The sequence below is a fragment of the Centruroides sculpturatus genome, unplaced genomic scaffold (assembly GCF_000671375.1).
Source record: "Centruroides sculpturatus isolate CEXI.00-Female unplaced genomic scaffold, Cexi_2.0 scaffold323, whole genome shotgun sequence".
Classification (NCBI taxonomy): Eukaryota; Metazoa; Arthropoda; class Arachnida; order Scorpiones; family Buthidae; genus Centruroides; species Centruroides sculpturatus.
Window position 1 is genome coordinate 622,982 of NW_019384566.1, and position 23,427 is coordinate 646,408.

A 23,427-nucleotide genomic window follows, 5' to 3' on the forward strand; every position below is an offset into this window, starting at 1 on the left:
GTTAAAAGTTAAATTTTTTTAAAAAATTATCTGTTATCTGTGCTAACTCATAAGATATGTTTACAAACATAGTTTTCTAGTTTATCTTTATCATTTGTCAATTTGTAACCTAAATTTTATATCAATAAATTCATGAATATATTGTAGCAATTCTTCAGTTTGTTTTAATAATTATCATTTGTTTATTAATAAATTAAGACAAACATTTATTAAAAATATTAATGTACAAATTGTAATTTTTAAAATTTAACTAATGCTAAAGGAATTCTTTTAGCAAATCTACAAGTTTAGGCAGGAGAGAGCCTAAAAAGAGGAAAGTTAGCTTTATGATTTGTTCCTGTGGTGTTAAAAAGGACAAATTGTGGCATTATCATTTTTCTTTTAACTATATATTTTTAATGATTTATCATAACAAAATGAAAATTATGGTTAAAACTGTTTTAATTGTGCTGAAAGGATTCTTTTGTTAGTTTTTGGTTTTATTATTCTTAAAATAAGATTAATTAAAGATGCACTGTTGATAATAAGAATATTAAAACTATTACAGTGAAAAGTTTGTAAGCAGTTCTCCAAACTTTGCAAATCATATGAAATGAGTTAATTTTAATTTTTACGTCAAAATATAAATAAATAAAATATATTGATGCTACAAAATTGTCTTCATGTTCCGTCAATAAACACAAAGACAATTATGTGTTTAGATATATTTTATTTATATATATTTTGATGTAAATACCGTCAGTCAAAATTTAATTTTAATTTTTACATTTTTTTACAATTCTAGATTTAATAAGTAAGTCTTATTAAATCTAGACTTACACCCGCGTGGCAAGCGAGTTTGCTACAGAATCAGCCATTTCGCTGTGCTGTCATAATGTAAAATTGACCAGTACATAAGCTGCGCTTAAAACTTTAGAGCCCTTTTTGTCGGAATCTTCTGGCTAGTGTGCTTTACAATTTTTTTGGGTGGACAGCCTTGAGGTATACTACTAACCTGCGAAGTCTTATCCCGAACTGAATTTCCAAGACCCCTTGTCAGTTTGAAGGCAGAAGTTAATGAACTGATAAAAAAAAAATTGATAACAAAGTATAAAAAATGATAAATAATTTTAATTTAAATGATATTATTTATCATTTTTTATTTTAATAATTTTGATTGTGTAACAAAACAATTTCTGATTTCCCCCGTTTTTTAATATTTTATAAAGTCCAGGAAATTTATTAAGAAATAAATTTAATAAATGTATACTCTTGTATATATACAGAATTTGTTAATGAATAATAAATAATGGTTTTTTTTTTCTTCTTCAAAACCACATAATTTATGGTTATGGATTAATAACAGGATAAACTGTTTTAATTTAATAAAACATTTTACTTTTAATTTTAATTATTGAGCAAATATAAAAATTATGTAACTATTAATTCGAAAAAATAACTAATTAAAAAGTCAAAAAAGCAATAGCATGTTTGCATGGTAAGTAATAGGCTTTTTTATTTTGTCAATATGCTATACTGTAAGGGATGTGAGAGTAAGGGAATTTGTGCAAAGTCAGTCAGGGAAAGACAGAATTTAAAACAAAAATTTGAGTAGGAACCCTGTATTTACTTTTCTTGTTTGATGATGATGATTAATTATTACCATTAGTATAGGCAAGTCCCTAAATTATTAATTAATTAATAAGCAGATCCTACTGTAGTATTCTTTCATGTTAAAATCACTACAGTAGTTGAGCAGTGGACAAAAACTGTTCTAATGAAGATGAAAGTTAAGATTTATTATATGAAATATTTCTATGCAGTGATATTATTGAAGTATTCTCAATATATAATTGAATATGGTGGTCTTTATCTCAGCTAAAATAGAAACAATAGTATTATGTTGTTTTCACAAGTAAATCATTGAAGTGCTTTTGAATGTTTTAAATGAGTATGAGTTAACTAATTTAAATCTAGTTATTCATTTTACTCTCTTTGAATAAAAACTAAACTACTTGAATAATCATTTTTATGTATTGTATTGTTATATATTAGGTTATCTTAACTTAAACTACAATAATTAAATTCATTAATTTTATTCTTTAAATAAATTTTTCAATGAATGATATCTTTATACATTTTTGAGATAATATAATTGATTAATAATTTCAAGTATGAATTGTTCTTTATTTTTTTTTAAATTTTAGCTGACAGTGGAGAAAAATTTATTACTCATTACAAACCAGCTTCATTGGAAGAAATAGCTCCTAGTTTAAGTTCTGAAGTATATGAACAGTTGTGTACTTTATATGAATGCTATAATCAGTTTACGGAAAATAAGAATATTGTATTCTCAGAAAGCTTACTAGAAATGATGAAATTGTTTTCTCAAGCTACGTATATTGTAAGTATTTCTAATAATATACAGTGTGTACAGATTGATACTGATGCTTTTTAATTGCTACCAAAATTCAATGCCTAAAGATAAATGCTCTTCCTCATTGCATGAGTAAGAGCACCTGTGTAAGTTTCCATAGAATTAATTGAGGTATGCAGAATAGTTAGTAGTAGCACTCCATGGCTCCTGTGTTTCCCTAACATTACACCTCCAGACTTCTTCTTCTTCTGTGGATATTTGAAGTATAGGATTTATGCTGGCATCAGAATCAATGACATCAATGATCTTTGTGTGCATATACAAGCAAGGGACAAAAGTCCTACAACAAGCAATTTTTTTTGAACCACAGTAACTTTGTTGCCATATAAAAAAAAAGATTCTATAGATTCCTGCTTGTGCCTCTTTTTTTGTTTTTTCTTTGTCATTTCTAAGAAGTCTGTAAATGGTGGATGCTCTTTTGAATACCAGTTGCAATTTTTTTTTATGATCTGCAATCTCATTCATGATGTTATTTAAGTTTTTATTACATAGGAACTTAGAATATCCTATTGCTTCTTGTTTTCTTTCTTCTTTGACTTCCTTAACCAATTAAGGACTTAGGGGCTTACAAATTGTGAAACAAAACATTTACACTTTACATTAAAACAATGGATGAAAATCTTATACCAACAGCTAAATATTACTTTTTTGTCAGTGAATACATTTATCAACAGGGTGGTGTCTCTACCCATACAACAAAGAAAACAAAATCATATTTTGAAAATGTGGAAATAGATGTCATTAGATTGGCCTGGCAATTCACTAGATAGACAATTCTATGGGATAGACAACAATCCCATAGAAAAATTATGGGATAAACTGAAGATAAAACTGAAACAAAAATATATATTAAGTTTGAAAGATTTAGACAAAAACATACATCTAGTATGGAAAGAAATTACTGTTTAAGAATCTGAGAAGTTAATTTAGTTCATGCCACAAAGAATTAATGCAGTTTTAAAGGCCAAAGGTGGAGCCACACAATACTAAAATTAAAGTTGCAGGACTTTTGTCTGTTTCCCTGTGTTGCAGGATTTTTGTCTATGTTGTGTTCTTTACTTTGTATTGCACTGTGAAAATAAATAATCTCATAATAAAACGTGCAGTCTTTTAAAACAAAAAGAATGTCTCTTCCTATTTTATTAATAATTTGTAATAAAAATTTGATTAGATTTTTTTTCATATAGTAACAAAGTTACTGAGATACGAAAAACTTGCTTGCTGCAGGACTTTTGTCCCTTGGTTGTATAGGAGCTGTTGCTCTATTTGATCACAAATGCTGTCGAACACATGACAGGAAATTGAATATTATTTGGATACTCCATGCAATAGGAGAAGCACATATGGAGATTTTATAATTTTGTATAAAAAGTAGTAAAGATAGAATTTACTAACTTTTGCAAAACTTTAGTATTTGTTTACAAGTCTCATATATCATATTTTTATTGTAGTTCTTATCTAATTTTACTTATAGTTTTTCAAAATGTCAGTTTCAGTCCAGACACACTGTATTAAATCTTTGGATTATTTATCATTGTTAATTTCAAAATTTAATTATAGTAACTACTATGAAACTAATCTTATCTAATACAAAATATATTTCAAAAATTTAATATTCTCTATTACTTTTATAGATTGGTTTAAATCTCCATCCTTATCCAGATGATGATCGTGTACCATTGACTGCTTGGTGGTCCTGTTCCTATACAATTCATGCTATAGAATGGCTCCTTCGAGATCAGGGAAAACCATTATTTGGTGAACTGTCGTCCCGCAATTCAAACTGTCTGCAAGCGATAATACGTTTTGTTAGCTCAAGTTTGCAAGTATTCGATGCTCAAACAATTCGAAGCCATGGTGTGAGACTGTTGCGTTTTTTACTTCTTAGTGAAAATCATTTGTACAGTCCACAATGCTGTATAGAAGTTGATGCTTTCTCTTTGTTAATATCCCTTGCTTTGACTATGCCAAATTTATTTGGTAATGAAGAAGCCAAATCTACATCTAAACCAGTGCCTTTTCCTATGGGCAATATTTTAGATCAGCATATTTTACAACTAGTTTTTGTCTTTCATCTTGTTCAATTACTTCTCACATACCAGTTTCCTGATGAAGAACTAATGGAAACAGATTCATGTGATGAAAGTAATCAAGATATTGAAGAGAAAGTAACATCTCACTTCTATAAGGAACTTGTATTTGCAGCAGGAATGACACAAGAGAAACCTATGCCATCTGATATACAAATTGTACAATGCATACAAGAAGGAATGCTACCATTTCTAAGATGTAGTGCACTTTTCTATCATTTTATTACTGATATTCCTCCTCCACAGCAATTACAGCAGTTAGATAGTAATGAATATCAGCATTTATGCCACTATCTAGGCCTCCCTATCTACATCAGTGAAATATTAAAGTCATCTTCTTTGAAACAGCTAGCTCTCAAGTAAGATTCTTTATCAATTTTATTTAAAATAAGTATTATATAATTAAATTTGTTACATATATTTTCAGTGATAAATTAATTATGTATAGGGTTATCATCAATAATAGCAAGTCTAAAAAAATTTTTCTACTGAACATTCATATTTGTATGCTTTCTAATGTGTATGTATCAATACAATATAAATAGTTCAGATGTAGATACAGTAGACCCCCTATAACACTGTTGATAATTTCATATTATATGAATTCCATGTTGTACAAGTCCTAAGTGACTTGTACAACATGGAATTCATATAATATGGAATTATCAACAGTGTTATAGGGGGGTCTACTGTATTGAATTAACATTCAGATATATTTTTAATAACGCAATACAGTCGACCCCCCTATAACACTGTTGATTATTTCGTTTTATATGAATTCCATGTCGTACGAGTCACGTAGATTTTACAAATAAGTGTGCCGGGCTGTGAACGGCTCAGGTATTTGTAAAATCTAAGTGACTCGTATAACATGGAATTCATATAAAACGAAATAATCAACAGTATTATAGGGCGGGGGTCGACTGTATTTAAATTATAAACTTTAATTTACGCATGAAACAGTTTTTAAATATATTATTTTCTTGTGATATTTTTGTGTGATTTTTTTTAATATATATTTTATAGATTAATTTATTATAAAATAAACTATAAATCTTAAAAAATCGAGCCTTAAAATAAAAAGAATTCATTTAATTTTCATCGAATATTCAATTAATTTTAATTAAATAAAGTTCAAAGAAACAAGTTTTCGAACAAAGAAAAGACTTATATTTGTAACCTCCAACTTAAAAAAAAAATCAAACAAACGAAATTTATATTTAGTCTTACAGCCATAAAATTCAAAAGGCATGAAAGAATTTAAATTGATATTTTGCAAGAGCGTTGAAAAGTTTGAATTCCAAATACGTTTTTTAAAGAAAAAATAATAAAAATTAAATTAAAAAAAAAATATATATATACATATATTGCTTCATTTATTGTTCTTGGAACTAAAATCAAACTAACTCTATACCATTCATTACTTTGTTTAGTTTCTTTTTTTATCTANCGCTAGACGGCGGAAATTATATATTTAATTATAACAAAGTTACAATAAGTTAATATATAATTATATATACAGTACCTAATTTATATATAATTAATATATAATTATATGTACAGTACCTAATTTATATATAATTTATATAATACTGTCCAGACAATAGAAATCTCTCTGTAGCGTGGCGCTACGGACGGCGGGAAAGTAGTTCGGCTGCCCGATGACGTTTAATGTAACTATAGGGGGGGTTTTTACTGTTTTTTACGGATACCGTCACAATTTTTTGCAGTTTTATAGGAATCGTAATTATTGGGACCGTAATTATAGGGGGGTCGACTGTATAGATATTTTTCAAAATTTTTTGTTAAAAAATGAGAAGCATAAATGTCCATAACTATAAGTGGATTATGAACTATAATTTGGCAAACAAAAAAAAATTACATATACATGTAAGTATTTATTTCATGATATATTAGGTGATCTAATAGCCATAATATTTTCAAAATACATTTTAGAATATATGTTTACTAAAACATGAAAGGGAATATCTGATAATGCTGTCTTATTGCTTTTTATGATATATAATAAGGTAAGTCTAATGCAGTTGTTATATGCTGTCCAATTTATAAAAGATAAATAAAAGTAAGGAAATTGGAATTTAATTTTGAAATAAAAATGAAATATTATCAGCTATTGTTGATATCAGATATGAATTTATGTTAATTATATTTGATTTAAATTTAAAATTATCATAAAAATTGATAAGTTGTAACAAAAGTTTATGCTATCCCCTTACATTAAAGAAATAATGGCCTAAATATTTGTTATATAATCACGCTAATTCTAGCTTAGAATATGTTGTTTCCATTTATTTCCTTATAGCAAAAAATCCACCATCAAGTCTGAATATGATGATAATTTAGAATTTTCAGTTTAATTGGGAATAAGTTAAATGTGGCTAAAATTTCTAATTTTTTTTATTCATGAAACTGTGGGAACTAATTCTCTAAATAATATATTTTCTAATGCAAAATTATTAAATTTTTACTTCTTTTGCTTACAGAAAATGAACCTGAAATAACAATTGAATAAAATTCAATTCAATTTCTTATTAAACAAACTAAACTTTTGTTTTTCTTATAAAATTAATAATTGGTTTATAGTTGAATATTTATGTATCTAGTACATGAACCAAAATGTTTCCAGTACTTAAAATAATTACATATATATTTAAGCTTTTATCCTTTTTTTTCAGTTGGGCTAGACATCCAAGAATACTACATCTTTTAAATATGAAAAGAAATAGGAGTGAGAATACAGAGGTTTCAACAAGTGAATCTGTCACCAACAGTTTAGTAATCCATCCACTAACTGTTAACCAATTAGTTGATTTACCTGCAGATTATAGTGAACTTATAAATGGTGTTTCGCTATTTACCTGTCCAAATTCTGATGGTGATGACAGCAGATCTCCAACCATGTGCCTTGTATGTGGGGAGATTTTGTGCTCACAAAGTTACTGTTGTCAAACAGAACTAGAAAATGACAGGCTCGGTGCCTGCACTTATCATGCTCATTTTTGTGGTGCTGAAGTGGGTATTTTTCTTCGTATACGAGATTGCAAAATATTACTTTTGGCACGCAAAACTAAAGGTAAGTGATAAAAGCTGTTTAATATTGATTATTTATTTATTAAGTAAATATAAAAGAGTGAATACAAAACTTGAACACTATTCAGAAACAACAAATAGCTTATATTTTTCTTCAACATACATGTCAACTTTATATAAATTAGTTACTAATAGTTCTGAGATGATTATTTTCAAGCCAGCAGATGTATAGTATAATCCAGAAAAGCTGAAAGCTTGAAAATAAGATTAATATTAGAAATATTCTGTACTGGAAAGATAATTCAGTAATGACAAAATTTGTTTCATTTTTATAATATTTGAATATCAGCATTTATGCCACTATCTAGGCCTCCCTATCTACATCAGTGAAATATTAAAGTCATCTTCTTTGAAACAGCTAGCTCTCAAGTAAGATTCTTTATCAATTTTATTTAAAATAAGTATTATATAATTAAATTTGTTACATATATTTTCAGTGATAAATTAATTATGTATAGGGTTATCATCAATAATAGCAAGTCTAAAAAAATTTTTCTACTGAACATTCATATTTGTATGCTTTCTAATGTGTATGTATCAATACAATATAAATAGTTCAGATGTAGATACAGTAGACCCCCTATAACACTGTTGATAATTTCATATTATATGAATTCCATGTTGTACAAGTCCTAAGTGACTTGTACAACATGGAATTCATATAATATGGAATTATCAACAGTGTTATAGGGGGGTCTACTGTATTGAATTAACATTCAGATATATATTTTCACTATTATATATTACATATTTAGATATTTAATTCAGATAGTTATATTTATTCAGCTTAATTTCATACACTGTTGCTTGAATCAATCAAATTATTATTTATTATATACTTGTGTGAATACAGTCGACCCCCCCTATAAGATCATAGATACGTTCCATTTTTTAGGAATCCGATTTCTTACGAGTCGTTCCAATCACAGCCCGACACGTGTAAAGTTTACGGACTACGGCTGATTGAAAGGTTTTCTTCCATAAAATTAATCGATTCTAGACTAATCCGACTCAACATTTCCAAAATACGTATATATTTTTTGAGAANTGTCACACAAATTTTTTCTCGCTTGAACAGCATTCTTACCTTTTTGGTAATAAAAGAGCAAAATATGCTGAAAATACTGCTTTTGATCTTCCATATTTGATGGGACACAAAAAATAAACAATTGCACAAAATCAAACAAAATTTTTTACAAATAAGCCTTAAAATGCTAGCTGTCAAAATATATAATGATAATATGGTTTAGAATGAAAATGGCAGGAAAAATACGACTAATCCATCTAGTGGTAAAAAACAATGAAATTACTTTCCGAACAACCCAATAGTAATAAAAAATGCACTGACATTAATGATATTAAATGTCATCAAAATTTGTAAAAGCTGCACAGGATGCATATGATTATTAATTGAGCCATTGAAAATGAAAATGATGTCAGTTTTTGAAAAGCTGCTGAGTTTCAATTCTTGGCAGCATTATTTACATACTTTAGAAATAGGAATATTTACATTACTTACCCACTGGTAACAATAAATCCACAATCATTTTTAAATTGGTATTTAACTTTAGGTCTAAATTTCTCAATACAGATGAAAAATGAGTTTCACCACTTTCACTTTCAATGGCTCAGTTATAGAAATACATTTTAATTTACGTATAATTGATAAAATAAAGAAATATATCCTTTTAGCAGTAATGGAAAAAGTTCATATTTTTATAAATTAATTTATGAATTAAATCATGTATTAGTGAAACTTTTAGATATGCATATATATTAAAACAAAAGAAAATCCCAATGAAATTATAAGTTTCCTGTATTTAGTTATGTAGAACTTTCTAAATTTCTAAAGGTAATATTAAAATGATTTAAATGTGATATGGTTTTCCAGAAACAATTTAATATGTACACATGCAGAAATTGATCTGAAATAAATTATGCTCTTGTTAACTACTACAGAAATAAAACAAACAAAATTTTAAAATAATAGTAAAAAATGTTTTAAATTGTAACATTTATTTTAGCTCATCACAAAAATTTTTCAGATAAATTATTCTATACAAATGGCTTCCATATGACAGAATTTTGTATTTAAGAAGAGATTTTTATCTACTCTTATCTGAATGCAGGACATGTGTGAAAAATTTATTCTTACATCAGAATTTTATCCTGCAGAATTTTCATATGAAATAATTTGTGAAGAATTTTATAATAAAATTAGAAAATTTTCAAAAATTGTATAGAATTTTGGAGTTACATTGTAACAATTTGTGATATGCATAATTTTTAGTTGTTTACATAAGAGAGAATATTTTCTAGTTAGAATGCATTCGTTCTAATTTCACAGTAGGAATAGCTCTACAAATAAATTGTCAAATGTTTTTCAAATAATGATCATCTTAATAGAATAATTGATACAAATAATCATACGCCTCTATTTAATTAATTAATAATGTATAAATTAGAAACTTTAATTATATCATCACTATATTTTTTATCTAAAACTTTTATTTATAATTATTTTAGGTTGTTTTATGCCACCACCATATGTTGACGATTATGGTGAAACAGATCAGGGATTAATAAGAGGAAATCCACTTCATTTGTGTCACGAACGTTATAAGGAACTTCATCGACTCTGGTTAAATCACGGTATTCCTGAACAGATTGCTCATGTGTTAGAGCAGTCAACAAGTTTATCTGTAACTAACTGGCAACTATTATAAATGAATAGGAATAACACGGTACAAGTTTTTTAATCAGTATATGTTATACATATTAATGTGTAATTTTAAAATATAGTTTATACAGCAAAAAAGGCTTGTTTAAATTATTATTATTATATTATTTTGTTCATATTTTTATCTTGAAGTATAATGTGATAAAAGAATAAATTAATTATAGGTCAATTTCTGTTACATATCATTAAATATTTCAGTTGAAAAAAATCTTAATGATTATATTATTAGTTTGCAATTCATTCCTGATGTCATTATTTATATCTTAGAAAAAAAAAATTAAAAATTATCTTTATAGAGGAGCATCCCTGCATTTCTGTTGTTTAATATTTTAAATGTTACAGATTAGAATCTCGGGATGCAGATTCATGAAGTGTGTATCAAACAGAATATTTAATGATAAATTTTATTATATTCTGTGAATGTAGTATTTCATAATTTGTTGATATAATTCATTAATATCAAAACTATTTTGAAATCTTGGCTTCTCAGCATCAATAGATTCTAGGAAATAGGAATTTTTTAAGTATTTATCATTCTTCTTTGTATTGCAAATCATGCTGTATGAAAGAATTCCAAGAATTCTTCCTTATAGCAATGCAGAAAGCTTGCTGGCATAATTTATTTTAGCACATGAATCTAGCAATATATACCAGACTGAACTCTATACCATGACATTGCCATCATATTTGATCATCAAAATTGTATTATTATTGTTTATATCAATAGGAAACTTCATCAAAACTATTTAATCTAAAATCTTTGCTTCTTAGAACTTTAATAAACTAGTATAAGAGAGGAAAAAAAGAAAAATTTAAACTTTTTACTGGAAAAAATGATATGTAAATAATATATATGGATAATTTTGTCAAATGTCGATCTTCCACACATTTGTAGCAAAAATGTTTATTCAATGGATTGTTGTTACAAATTTATTTCATAATGTTAAACATAGAAGAAAAAGGAAGAATATCAAATAGTTTGTGTGATTGCGAAGAACATATTTGAGAATATACAAGGTTTTCTTTTGGCAATTACATTTATATGTTGTTTGTGTAGTTGTAAATTATTAAGTTCTGCTTAATAGGGAAATTGTATGACCTAAAATCATACCAAAAAAGTTATTGAGAGAGATAGTTTTCGACATTCAAGTGTCATCATTTGAAATTTTAATTCATTGGAAATAAAATACTGTTGTAATTTGATATTTAAGCTTTGATTTATTTTATTAAATACAACATCAGTTTTAATTTATATTTCTTAATAATAAATAAAACAAAGAACATTAAGATTTGACTAAACTTAGAAGTGTATGGATTTTATACTGTAAGAATATAAATCATGTATTGCAGGCTAGACTGCAATAGAGTTTGCCATCTTAATACAAATTGATGATAAAAAATCTATTGATTATAGTAATGCTCAAAGAAAAATACATGACTTTCAACTACAGTGTAAGTCCTCACTTAATGTCTTGTTCAATGTAATGAAAGTATATTTGTAATCATTTGCAACTATTATTATTGAAGTTTCTTTATAAACAGAAAAATTGATTCTATGAAATGGGAATTAAATGCTAACATGATATATTAAGAAAAATAGCTGAATTCTTTTCTTGAAATCTGATTAATCTAATTTTCACTTGAATGTTAATCTGCATTAATAACACACAAGACCTCATTTAATGTCAATGTAAATTGTAAACAATTTTTGTTTGCATTCGCCATTTTAAATTTATACTATCTCTTGCATAATTTATTGGAATTGCCAAATGTTTGTTTTTGAATTGTATGGTGGTAGGAGATATCCCTTGTAACTTTTTCTTTGGAAACACGTATTCTTTATTACTCATCTTTACTTATCACCAGTGATGATGTTTCCTGTACAACCTTCATCATTACGACAATTGCTCACACATACTGATTCACCAAAAACTGGGTGAATAACTCTTCTCACTTCCTGGCAGTTATGTATACAAAATGTGAGAACGGAGTTGACTCCAGTATACCTCCCGTCTCACTGAGGATGATCGTTAAATATCGTTGAAAGTTGATTAGTACGCAAATACTCAACTCTCTCCGATTGTCGACAAGATTTCTGACACCATTTAGTCTGGTTCGCGGACTAAAAGGCAAAGTAAACTTGGGTTACCAGGATTTAAGGAAGGTTGAATTAATACGTGATTTAAGTGAGTACGGGAAATTCGTGAATTATGTGATAACGTGGGTCGACGATGAAGTTAAGCGTTAAATCAACTGAACAACGAATGAGCATATAACTATATTTTTATTCTGTGAGATTATAACTATTTTATATACAAATAAATGGAGAAAACAATGGTTAAGTTCAACAATCAAATATGCGAGGATATTTAGTTCTAATTCACTAAGGTCTATCCTGAAGAGAGAGTTTACATAAAACGATCGTATTACCTAATGTTTCTCATTTCCCGGGATTTTGGGAAAGAACCGTTTTCCGGGATCCCCGGGATAGAATTAATTGTTTTAAGATATACAAAATAACTTGAAGAATAATTATATCATTTGATTTCATTTTTTAAAGTAATTTAATACGTTCTGCAACCTCCAAAATCATATTAATAATACTTTGTAAGATATAGGCCTATATTAAAAATTACCTTTTAATTACGTAGAAATTTTCACAAATAGAAAAAAATTTATTAAAGTTTGCTGGAAACTGCATACAACAACAACAAAAAAATGCTTTGAATTGAGTTGAAAATTTAAAAAGAAATGAACTTAGAGCAAACTTCTAACTTAAAAGATAATTTTCGTTTTTCAAATAAAACATTATAAAAATTTACAATATTTTGTATTAAGATTTTAAAAAGCAAAGGTGGTCAATACTCCAATCACTCAATCTGATTCTTATTTTAGTAATGAAAAGTCCCGCTACCGAGAATGCCCTTTCCGATTCAATTGATGTGAGTGGAATCGTGTTTAATTAATTAATGCATTTAAGAGAAGACAGATTTATCTGTTTTTTTCACCTGTAGCCTGGAAATTTCTAGTTCGTTTTCGAGATTGTAGTACTTCTTTTGCTCTCTAGTATTCTTGATTTGTCTACTCGCTTTAATAGAAACATCAAGCTTATAGCCCAATAATTCGGCAGTTCGTTTGTCTTTAATAATCAGATTTATGAAGAAAAACTTCATACTTACAGACTTCGTACTCGTTTGTATCCTTGCCTAATTTGCCGAAGCTACTGGGCATGGTTAAAAATTAAGACAGCTTAAGCACAGTTATTCCAGATATTACAGGTTCTGACAAATAAAGAATTTTCAGTCTCCTGCCACAAATAAGCTACGTATTTATTATTGACCATTTGTGACATGCCGTAACGAACAAAAATGTAAAAAACTAATAAGTAGGTTTAAAATTAAAAATACAAATGTATTCTGGTAGTTTGAGTTAATTATACTTTCTATTTGCAAAATTTCCTCAGCCTTAACACAAAATAAGAAAAAAGTGAACTTTTAATAAATTTGCGGGATTTCCCAGTTAGAAAAAAAAAGCCGGAATCCCGTTTCAAAAACCCTAGTATTACCTATAGTGGAGAGTCCTTGCGAACAACTGGAAGTTGAGAACTGGAGGAATGGCTAAAGTCTCGGGCACTCGGCAAGGATGCCAAAACTGGAGCATTGGCTAAATATTTGACGTCCAGAGAAACGTCAGACGAGAGCAGTGGCTAAAGTCTTGATCACTGCATAGGAGTATCAAAACGAAAGTAAGTTGGAAGGCGACCTTTCAACTTTTATACTAACCTTCAATAACATCATTGGAATATCACGCCACACTTTGACATGAGGAAGCGGGCGGTCTTGTCGATAGTTGAGTGAGATACTGCACTCGAACTATCACTTCAGGAGGAACTAAATCGTTATTCTCCATAAATCAGGAAGGGCATCCTTTTACAAAGATAGATAAATTTTTTTTATCGAATTTAATTTGAAATAATTTTAAAAAATATCTGCCTTAACTCCAGATTCTTACACATAACAAGGAAAGTATTGAAATCGTATCAAATTTAACCCTTAGTTCTTTGCAAATCTCCACGTTTATAGACATTCTGAACCCAAAAAAGTCAAAAAAACAAATTTCGTGTTTATTTTGGTGTTTATTTCGTTTAATATTTCAGGATGGGGTAAAGTTTAAGAAATGAAATTTGGGACAGTAGCTGTATATAAGAGGCATTGATGCTATTAAATTTTGGTTGGGAGAAGTTGAGGTAAGAGGGTGATCTCTTGTCATATCTTGCGTGGGGTTGGACTTAATGCTAACAAGTAAAATTTCCATTAAAGTATTTACAGTTTTTCAAAAAACTCATTTCTACCCTCGAAAGAAGTATTTTACTGTTTTATAATATAGTAGAGCGTCGATTATCCGAATCGATTGGGACGGGTGTTCGGAAGATCGATGTTTCGGATAACCGATTACGCGCGGAAAAAATATTAATTTATCCCATCTTGACATTTTTCTCCGTTGCGTGTCGCTTCGCGTTGAATTTTAGTCGATGTTAAGCCTAACGAAGACGCACGAACAAAATAAATATATTGAAAAATATAAAAACAATAAAAAATTATACTTCAGAAGTTAATTTAGTATCAAAAAACGTAAAATATTTGAGTAGCCCAAGACATAGCCAAAGATTGCAGCGCCACAGCACTGGCGAAAATTTAAATTTGCCGACTGGAATTCTTTCGGATGATTGACTTTCGGATAATCGACGCTCTACTTTAATTATAAAAATTTTATATTTTTAACAAAATCTGACAACAGATGGCGCCATATCCAATTTATTTATTTTGATTAATTATATCTCATAAACGCCGGGAAAGTTACTCAAATCATTGCTAGATTTTTTTTTATTGATTGTTCTTAAATGTATTTATGACTCACATTTATTTCGCTGTTTAATATTAGATTCGGGTTTTTATTTGGAAGTTTGGCTACTTTTTGTAATCAGAAACATGTAGGAACTTAATTAGAAACTTGCGTTTATATCAATTGCTAATTGATATAAACGCAAGTTTCTAATGTATGCGTATGGTAAAATTGCAACTTTAAGCAAAGCGACATAAAACCAGTTTGCAAGGGCTTATCAATGATATTAGGAGAGGACACTCTGCACTTTCAATCCACTTGGTAAGATTTTAAACTGTAACAAAACGATATCCACAAACAAATGTTTTGAAAAGACCATTTATCTCATTACTTAGTGTTTTATATCCCAAACGTATCTGATAATATAAATCGTAAATAGTACAAATCTCTGTCGGATATGTCAAAAAAATATGATGTCACTTTGAAACAAAACTAGTGAATGATAGGAATCTCATCTCAATATAGGGTAACACGCATCCACATTCTCTTATCCTTATTGTCAAAACTCTCCATTAACTATAGTTGGAGGTCCAAAGCATTCTCTACTCCAGCCCAGATGTTTTTGTTTGACATTTACATATTTACTTTTCCAAACGGTATTTAGAGTAGATGCTAGTGAATTATTATACTTTTCGGGTGATAGTTTGAGACAGATGTAGTCGCAAACGTTTTCTGATACCTAGAAGATATTGAAATAATTTTATTACATTGAATTCAAAATGACAATAAGATATTGATTTGTGTTTATTTCGCAATTTGTTTAATATTTACCAAAAACTTATTATATAAATAAGCAAGAACAATCAATCAATGTTAGAATCACTGTGTTTTGCATTTGCATGTGAGAAAACTATTCTGATGTATTTATATATGTAATATCAGACTTAACAATTTCTTTACATTAATAAGAGCCAAATGATGTACAAGAGTGCCTGATACGGAATTTTACTAGTACAAGCAGGAGTGTTATGGGTTTCGTTCATTTTTATTTATATACAAAATTCTCTACACTTGTATCAAACAAAATTCGAACATATTTAAGAAAATTAGTTCTTTCTTACATGCTGAAAAGCATGCAGAAATTAGACAAGAAATTATAGATAATAGAAAAATTTTAAATTCTTGTCAAAAATAAATTAATGCACTACGGTTAGAAGTTTGACTGAAACAAAACTTTTGACAATGAAAAATACTAGAAGTAATATTTTTATTCGGAATAACTCCAGATAACCTAAACAAAATTTCTTACAGGCGTTTTATAGGAAGCACAACAAACATCACTGAACATAACGAAGACTTGAAATTTAACACTAACAGATTTTAATTATTCAACAGTGTTGTATATATAAATATTAACCTTTATTATTTAAATTAATCTCGTGTGCGTGTTGTTAACATTGATAAATCTTGGATCCTAAATTAAAGTATGTCTTTACTACAGATAATTTCTTTTAGCTATTTTGTAAATTTTAGCATTAAATTAGTTAAATTAAAAAAAAAAAAAAAGACCGATCTGGGTTACTCGAATACACAATGTAAGGTATATAAATTGTCACTAGAGATTGTGTTTACATTTGAACTCCATATCATTTTACTGTTATTGGGAAAACTCGTATGTATTGATTGACACCTGATCGAAGAATTTCACCTTGATCATCCTGAAACTCGATCAATCAGAAAACAATACAAGGAATAACTTGAAACTTGTAATTACCTCATTATAGCGAATACTCGAATTTTTGTTCTTAAAGTTTAAGATCAAAAATACTGATTTACTCAAGCCCTTTTTTTAACATACAAATCGAAAGCCACCAGTTGAAAATAAAACCTCGTTGCTCGCGTTTGCTTCTAACAATAGATCGCGACCTACCGGTTGATTAATAGTGCATGAACACCGGAATAAGCAATTTTTAGGTGTTAGCGTTTATAAAAGCTTATTATCACAAATACTTAATAGTGCGACGAGCGCAATTTTAATTGCGTAATGCTTAAATTACGGCCAAAAATGCCAAAATTTAATGAACGAAAAAGAAAATGGCGAGGCAAATAACCTCATAAAACTATTAGCAAATTTGGCAAATTGACACGATGCAACAACAGCAATTCCAAAGCCATAAAGTGTGACAAACGAGTAAAAAGAGGCACGTTCCCGTTAAGCAGGATGTTAAATTTACTGGAAACAATACAAAATTTAAAAGATTTCCTTTTATTTACAAAAGATTCTGTACAATAGAAGACTAGATACAATATAGAAAAATCTATACAACTAAAACGAGAATATATACACAGCAGTGAAGATGTACATAAGACAAAGGATAGTGTCACAAATGTCTTTGTTGAAGCTCGAAAGGCACACAGGCTTTCGTCCATTTTTATACCAAGACAAACAGAACTAAAGGACGCTTCTGGCAGTCTTTCAACAAAAAGAATAAAGTTCGTCCGTCTGTCTGGCACCCGTTTTCTTCCTCACAAAGAAAACGACGTTCTCCTTTTTCTAGTCGTAGTTTTGGCATTGTTCTTGCCGAACACAGCACCGAACACCTTAGAAACCGTGATGATACTCAGTTTTCTGTGACGTGGCAAAGTTCGCTGCAATTGTAGTGTCCGAGCTTCTCGTATCAGCGAGTGGATCGCTAAATTAACACCCACATAGCTCTCCGCCGCGGACACTTCGTAAAATTGGCATCCTAACTGCAAACTGAGCTCGTGCCCTTCGTCGACGCTCACTTCCCTGCCGTGTTCCAAGTCTCTTTTGTTACCTAGCAACACTATTGGAATGTAACTTGGTGCTTTCACTTTGTGTACGGCTTCTAAGCATTGTAAAGCATAATTGAAACTGTATCGTTCGCAGATACTGTACACCACCACTACGGCATCGGCCCATCGTATCTGTTCCACTGGAAAGTATTCTTCCTCCTGTGTAAATTGCAAAAACATCCTGTGTTTAACTCTCTTAACACGTGAAAGCCTTATTTGGCTTCAACAAGCGCACATCCAATGCTCTAAATTATGATTAATTACACTTAATTCGCGTATTGTGCTAGTTTAAAGTCGGATTAAAGCATTGAATAGTGCGTTTTTTGATTTCAAAAACACAAAGAGTGCTACTTACCGACCATCTAGAAAGATCGAATATTTCTACATTTGTAGCGGTATCGTCACACGTTATGGCTTGTTTGTACATCCAATCTAAAAAATACACACACATTTAATGCCTATTTTATTAAAAAAACACGTTTCGTAACTAATTTTTAAAAAATTTAAAAAATAAACACACATTTATCGCGTAAAGAAATAAAATGCTAATGTACTCAAAGCAGTTTTTGTTTTGCTTTTGTTACACAAACAAACTGACGTATTATTTCAAAAACGAGGGATTAAATGCTATTTTAGCAGCTAAAAAAAATATTTTTTTTTGAAGTTTTGCATGTATTTTGCTAACGATAACGTTACGCTTCGTGCAGCAACACGTGTAACAACAAAAAGCTTTTATGCAAAAAAATCGAAAATTCATTCTTAAAATAACAACAGAATTAAGCGCCATTTTATCAGCTAAAAAGGAATGGAAAACGTCATGCAAAAAAAAAAAAAATGGAATAATGATAGGAAATAAATGTTTAACATAGGGAGGATAATTAATGACGTGAAAGGCTATTGTCGAGCGAATTTTTTACATCAGCTTCATCTAAGCCATTGTGTTCACAGCAGCGTAACAAAAGGGATTAACAAATGCTCCAAAAGATAATCAAATCGAATGAGCTAAACAGGTGAATGCCCAACACTACGTGTAAAATTACCCCCTAATCATTAATTCGGTTCGAGCGAAAAACTTAAGAGGGGTTAAATTTTTTTTGATTATTTATTATGTTATATTTACGTTTACTATTCGAAAAAAATATCACCCTACTTTAGTTACGTGTTTTTAGATAATTAATAATGCACAACCCCATTCTTCTTACCTGAATTCGATCTGTATTCTCCTATGTAGCGCTTGGTGAGATATCTTACTATCACAGCTGCGAAATAAACAAAAAAAAAAGGCACCATGAGTGTGCGTGTTTTTTGGATAATATCAATCTGGAATTTTTTAGAAAATAAACAAATTAGTTAAAAAGGAAATGCCATAATTCTTTCTCAATGGAGAGAGGGAGTGAAAGTACTGTACATATAAGGTATAAGATCTGTCCAATTGCTTTCGTCACACTTAACGTGCCAAGTGTCGAGATTCGGAGAAAGCTGTGTTTAAGAATGGCGGGGGGAGTGATTATAAGTAGTGTTTCGAGTTCCGCGATTCGTGTAATACAGGAACTGGCACTCGATTATCCGAAAGTGAAGTCGCATTCGATCTACCGGATGTAGTGAAGACCTCCTTCAACTACACCAAAGAAAAGCGGGCTTTATCGATTATCTGGCACTTAGAAAACGCTAAATTATTCGCTTAACGGTTATTTAAATACTAATCTTTTCGCTTAACTCGTGGTTATGAGTCCTATCGACAGGAATGAGCTATTGGCCGATTAATCGAAACTCGATTATCCAGCAGCGTAACTTTCGTGATCGGACCGAAAGAAACCACAGCCTTAATTAACTGTCCAGTACAGTATATGAAACAAGTTATAGGAGAGTGCAGCTGTCTTCTCGATTATTCGGAAACAGACTTTGCTTAATTGAACTAAACCATATTCGCTCCTTTAAATAATATAACAGATTACAATAACTACCTAGCTGAAGAGCTAGCCTCTCCATTATCCGGAAACGCTCACTTCGTATTATCCGGTTATCCAAACTAGCGCCGATTAATCGGGAGCGCAACCGATACTTTCTCATATCCGGAAGCATAAGCTTATCTCTTCATTTAACCGGAAGTAAAACTGATACTTTCGATTAACCGGAAGCAAAGTTGGTCATTCCTCGACCGGATCGAGACACGAAAAAAACAGCGCGTAAAGTTCAACGAACTGCTAAATTGTTAACAAACGTTCCCTCATTATTTTCTTCAAGAATCGAATTTTCGAAACGTCTGAAGTCTAGTCGAGGGGTGGAAACAATGGAGTCCAAGGGGGAAAAAACACTCGAATAAATGCTCGAAAATTATTTATTACGCTTTTAAAAAGTTATTTTAACGTTTAAAATAGGGTTATATGTCAAGAGTAGGGTATTTATTTAACCTAAATTACCGTCGTTTTGTCTGCTGCAACACTTACAATTCGACTAAATAAAACATTCGTCCCCCTCAGTTTGGTCAACACGATCGCCTTAGCAACGGCACGGCTCCACTTTAACACGCGGGGGTGGTATCAGATTGTCAATGTAACTTTTAACAGGGGAAAGGGGAGGGTGAGTGGCAGACTTTGGTATCGATTTGTGTTACTTCGCCAGTATATTTTGCCATGTTCAATTCGTTTAAGGACGTTACTCTCTCTCAATCTGGTGTTGGAGGGGTTGAAGTTTTCGCAGTGTTAAATGCACCACCGATCCTTAAAACACGATCCTTAAACTTGCTATAAACACGTGGGCAAGTTGCCAAAATACTAGTGAAGTATGTGATATACAGTAGCGTATTCTAGGCAGGATGTGGTGATTTATGGTTCTTGGTAGTCAGTTATTAATGTTAGCGCGAGTATAACGTAAACTTAAACTTAAGAAGGGAGGAAATATTCTTGTCTAAATTTAGGGGAAAAAATTTCTAAAAAATACACTAGTTGCTATTTATTATACCCTTAATTTTTGCAAACTTGGCCCAAAACACTCGGTCTCCTGTTTAGCTTCCTCGTAGCACAATACTAGCCCTGACCCCATAAAACATCTTTTGTAGCTTTGGATCGCGTGTGACGCAAGTTGGACCCTCTCAATAACTATACTGACCCTAATAGAAGTCACGTGAATCGTTTCAATGGATAGTACTTCCACCCCTTTGACCTATATAGAAAGTCCCCCCTAGTAGGTTACTGTGGCATCGTTCTAAGACCTTCACACCTCGTTTGACCTTCGTTTCTAACCAAGCAAATTAGGTCCGAGCTATATACGTTTTTTAAAGTAAATACCCATAATTATGGCTCAATTTCTTAAGAGGAGGAGTTGCATTAAACAATGTAAACAAAAAACGAAAGTGTGGAAGAGAATGACAGCACACACACACACACACACACACACTCACCTGATTTTCCTACTTTTTTGCTACCAAGAACGAGGACCTTAACAGAAGTGAGGTGAGTCATGTTGCACTCACACAGCTCCCGATCATAACTGCTTCTAACAATCTCAACCCCTATGTTCTTGTACCGCCAAAGCGACCTCTATACTTTCAACCGCACCACGTGACTCGGCTCACCCTATCTGGAGCGTCACGTGGTCTCCGACAACACCACACTAAGCGCATTTTTAGTAAATTACACTTAAATGCGTGTCAATCCCATTTTCACGCATTAACCCGATTACTCTCATTCAAATTGTCATTTTTGTTCGTCCAAAAAAAATTCCTTTTAGTGGACCAAATTCAAAAAACTCACTTTTTTTATTTAATTAACTTGTATTAATGCACGTACGCATTGGTCTAAAAATCAAAAAGAATTCAAACCCAAGCATTTTTCGTGTTTTTGGCTTCACTCTCGACACGTTAATTAATTTTTTGAAGCAAATTCGGGAATGAGTTCATAAAGTTATAAATGCTCTATACTCTAATTGATGCTAATCTGCGCTTTAAATAGGTTACATAAGAGAAATCTGCTCAGTAAATTAATTAATTTTTTTAGATCCACGTGGCCTAAATATCACCCGACTTTTTACAATCAGCTGCTGCACTTAGCCTATTCCTTGATTTACGCTTCAAAGTATCCAAGATTCCTTCTAAAAAATCTCTACGGTATGCAAATTCCAGAAACAGGTAACTGCTACTGGTGTTACTGTCTATCAAATGTGTTCTTTTTGATGCACTTACGTCACTAAAAAGCAGTTTTAATGTCGCCCGAATGTAGCATAAAATAACCTGTACTGCGCTTTAGTTTATTCAACCGTACGTTCTGTTTGTTTATCGAAAAAATTACCCAAAAAACTCAATTACTTTCACAAGAATGAATGAATGTCTGACTCATCAAAATTCCAGTAATTTGGAAGATGTACGAAGATGAATTTTGGCAAGCTCACACTTAAAAAAAAATTTTTGAGAAATTTTATAGAATTTAAAAGCACACAAAACTCTTTAAATAATTAATGACAGAAAAATAGAAATTTCATTAAATATTATTAAAGTGAGACTACGTTTCCAAGAGAATAAGATGTTTTTTTGTTTTTAATTTTCAAATTTTTAAGTCTTTTCCTTCAGTTTTTCTCATGTGTTAATACTATATAAAGCATCTCACGAATTGTTTACGCGTTATCAAGGTAAAAGGTGTTTTTTTACGCGATGACATTTATGGTAAAGTGTAATAAATGGAAGGATTTTTACATGTTTATTTTTATAAAACAGCTAGCGATTGGTTAAAGAATCGTTACTCTGAGGACGTAACTTTAAGGAAATTAATTATAATACAATATAGAGTGATATACGATTGCTTTATTTATATTCTAAAAAATCCTACAGAGAAATTTAATTTAGTAGAAAGGCATTGAAAATTCGACAAAAATAGCTTTTTTTAGAACGTTAAATGACCCTCTAGAGTGGTGCTATGACTTATTAATATTCATCTTGGGAATTTCGTTTTATTTTCTTTCGATATAATAAATTTTTTAGAATTTTAGGCCACGTCTCTAACGTCTCTTTATATTCCTTTCCGATAATTCGACCTGATTTTTTAAATTAATAAACAAAGCTCATATTTTCTCTCCCTTGTTTTCATTTTATATTTTACATTTCAGGAAACGTAAATGCGAATTTTAAGAAGAAAAAATACTAATGAATTTTCTCTTTATATTTGTCTAAACATAATGGCTATTACTTCTTTCTAAAAATTACCTTAACCTTTGAAAATTGAGTTAATTGCTAACTAGATGTTTAGAAGTTTGCAAGTTAAAAATATATTTTTTTATCACGAATTTCTAACAAAATGGCAAGCAATAGTAATGTATAATAAGACATATATAATAGCGCTAGTATTTTTAGAAGTTTCAGTTGAAAATAGAGTAATTTTAATTCATAAAAACACAAACACCAATAGTCCGCGGCGGTGCTC

The 23,427-nt window shown here is 30.1% G+C and overlaps 2 protein-coding genes across 3 annotated transcripts in view; one reads left to right on the forward strand and one right to left on the reverse strand.

Moving 5' to 3' along the window:
- LOC111624052 (E3 ubiquitin-protein ligase UBR2-like) overlaps positions 1-10,511 on the forward strand; it is a 60,441-nt gene extending 49,930 nt beyond the window's left edge. For both annotated transcript variants that reach the window (XM_023366832.1, XM_023366831.1), the window contains exons 8-11: positions 2,187-2,383; positions 4,051-4,865; positions 7,203-7,600; positions 10,144-10,511. In XM_023366832.1, the coding sequence (XP_023222600.1) occupies positions 2,187-2,383; positions 4,051-4,865; positions 7,203-7,600; positions 10,144-10,343 (1,610 nt within the window). In that variant the 3' untranslated portion in view covers positions 10,344-10,511. The remainder of the gene's footprint in view (positions 1-2,186; positions 2,384-4,050; positions 4,866-7,202; positions 7,601-10,143) is intronic.
- Positions 10,512-17,446: 6,935 nt separating this feature from the next.
- On the reverse strand, positions 17,447-21,532 carry LOC111624053 (ras-related and estrogen-regulated growth inhibitor-like protein). Its single transcript, XM_023366833.1, has 4 exons — positions 21,417-21,532; positions 19,219-19,275; positions 18,372-18,448; positions 17,447-18,175 (listed from the first exon to the last, which is right to left on the reverse strand). Exons 1-4 carry the CDS (start codon positions 21,475-21,477, stop codon positions 17,726-17,728), a joined length of 645 nt encoding a protein of 214 aa, XP_023222601.1. The 5' UTR covers positions 21,478-21,532; the 3' UTR covers positions 17,447-17,725.
- Positions 21,533-23,427: the final 1,895 nt, after the last annotated feature.

Excerpts from the sequence above, each read along its gene's own strand:
- LOC111624053 (XM_023366833.1), bottom strand. The coding sequence starts at position 21,477 with ATGACTCACCTCACTTCTGTTAAGGTCCTCGTTCTTGGTAGCAAAAAA. Across the intron at positions 19,276-21,416 it reads CAAAAAAGTAGGAAAATCAG|CTGTGATAGTAAGATATCTC; the intron begins GTGAGTGTGTGT and ends TTTATTTCGCAG. Across the intron at positions 18,449-19,218 it reads AGAATACAGATCGAATTCAG|ATTGGATGTACAAACAAGCC; the intron begins GTAAGAAGAATG and ends TGTATTTTTTAG.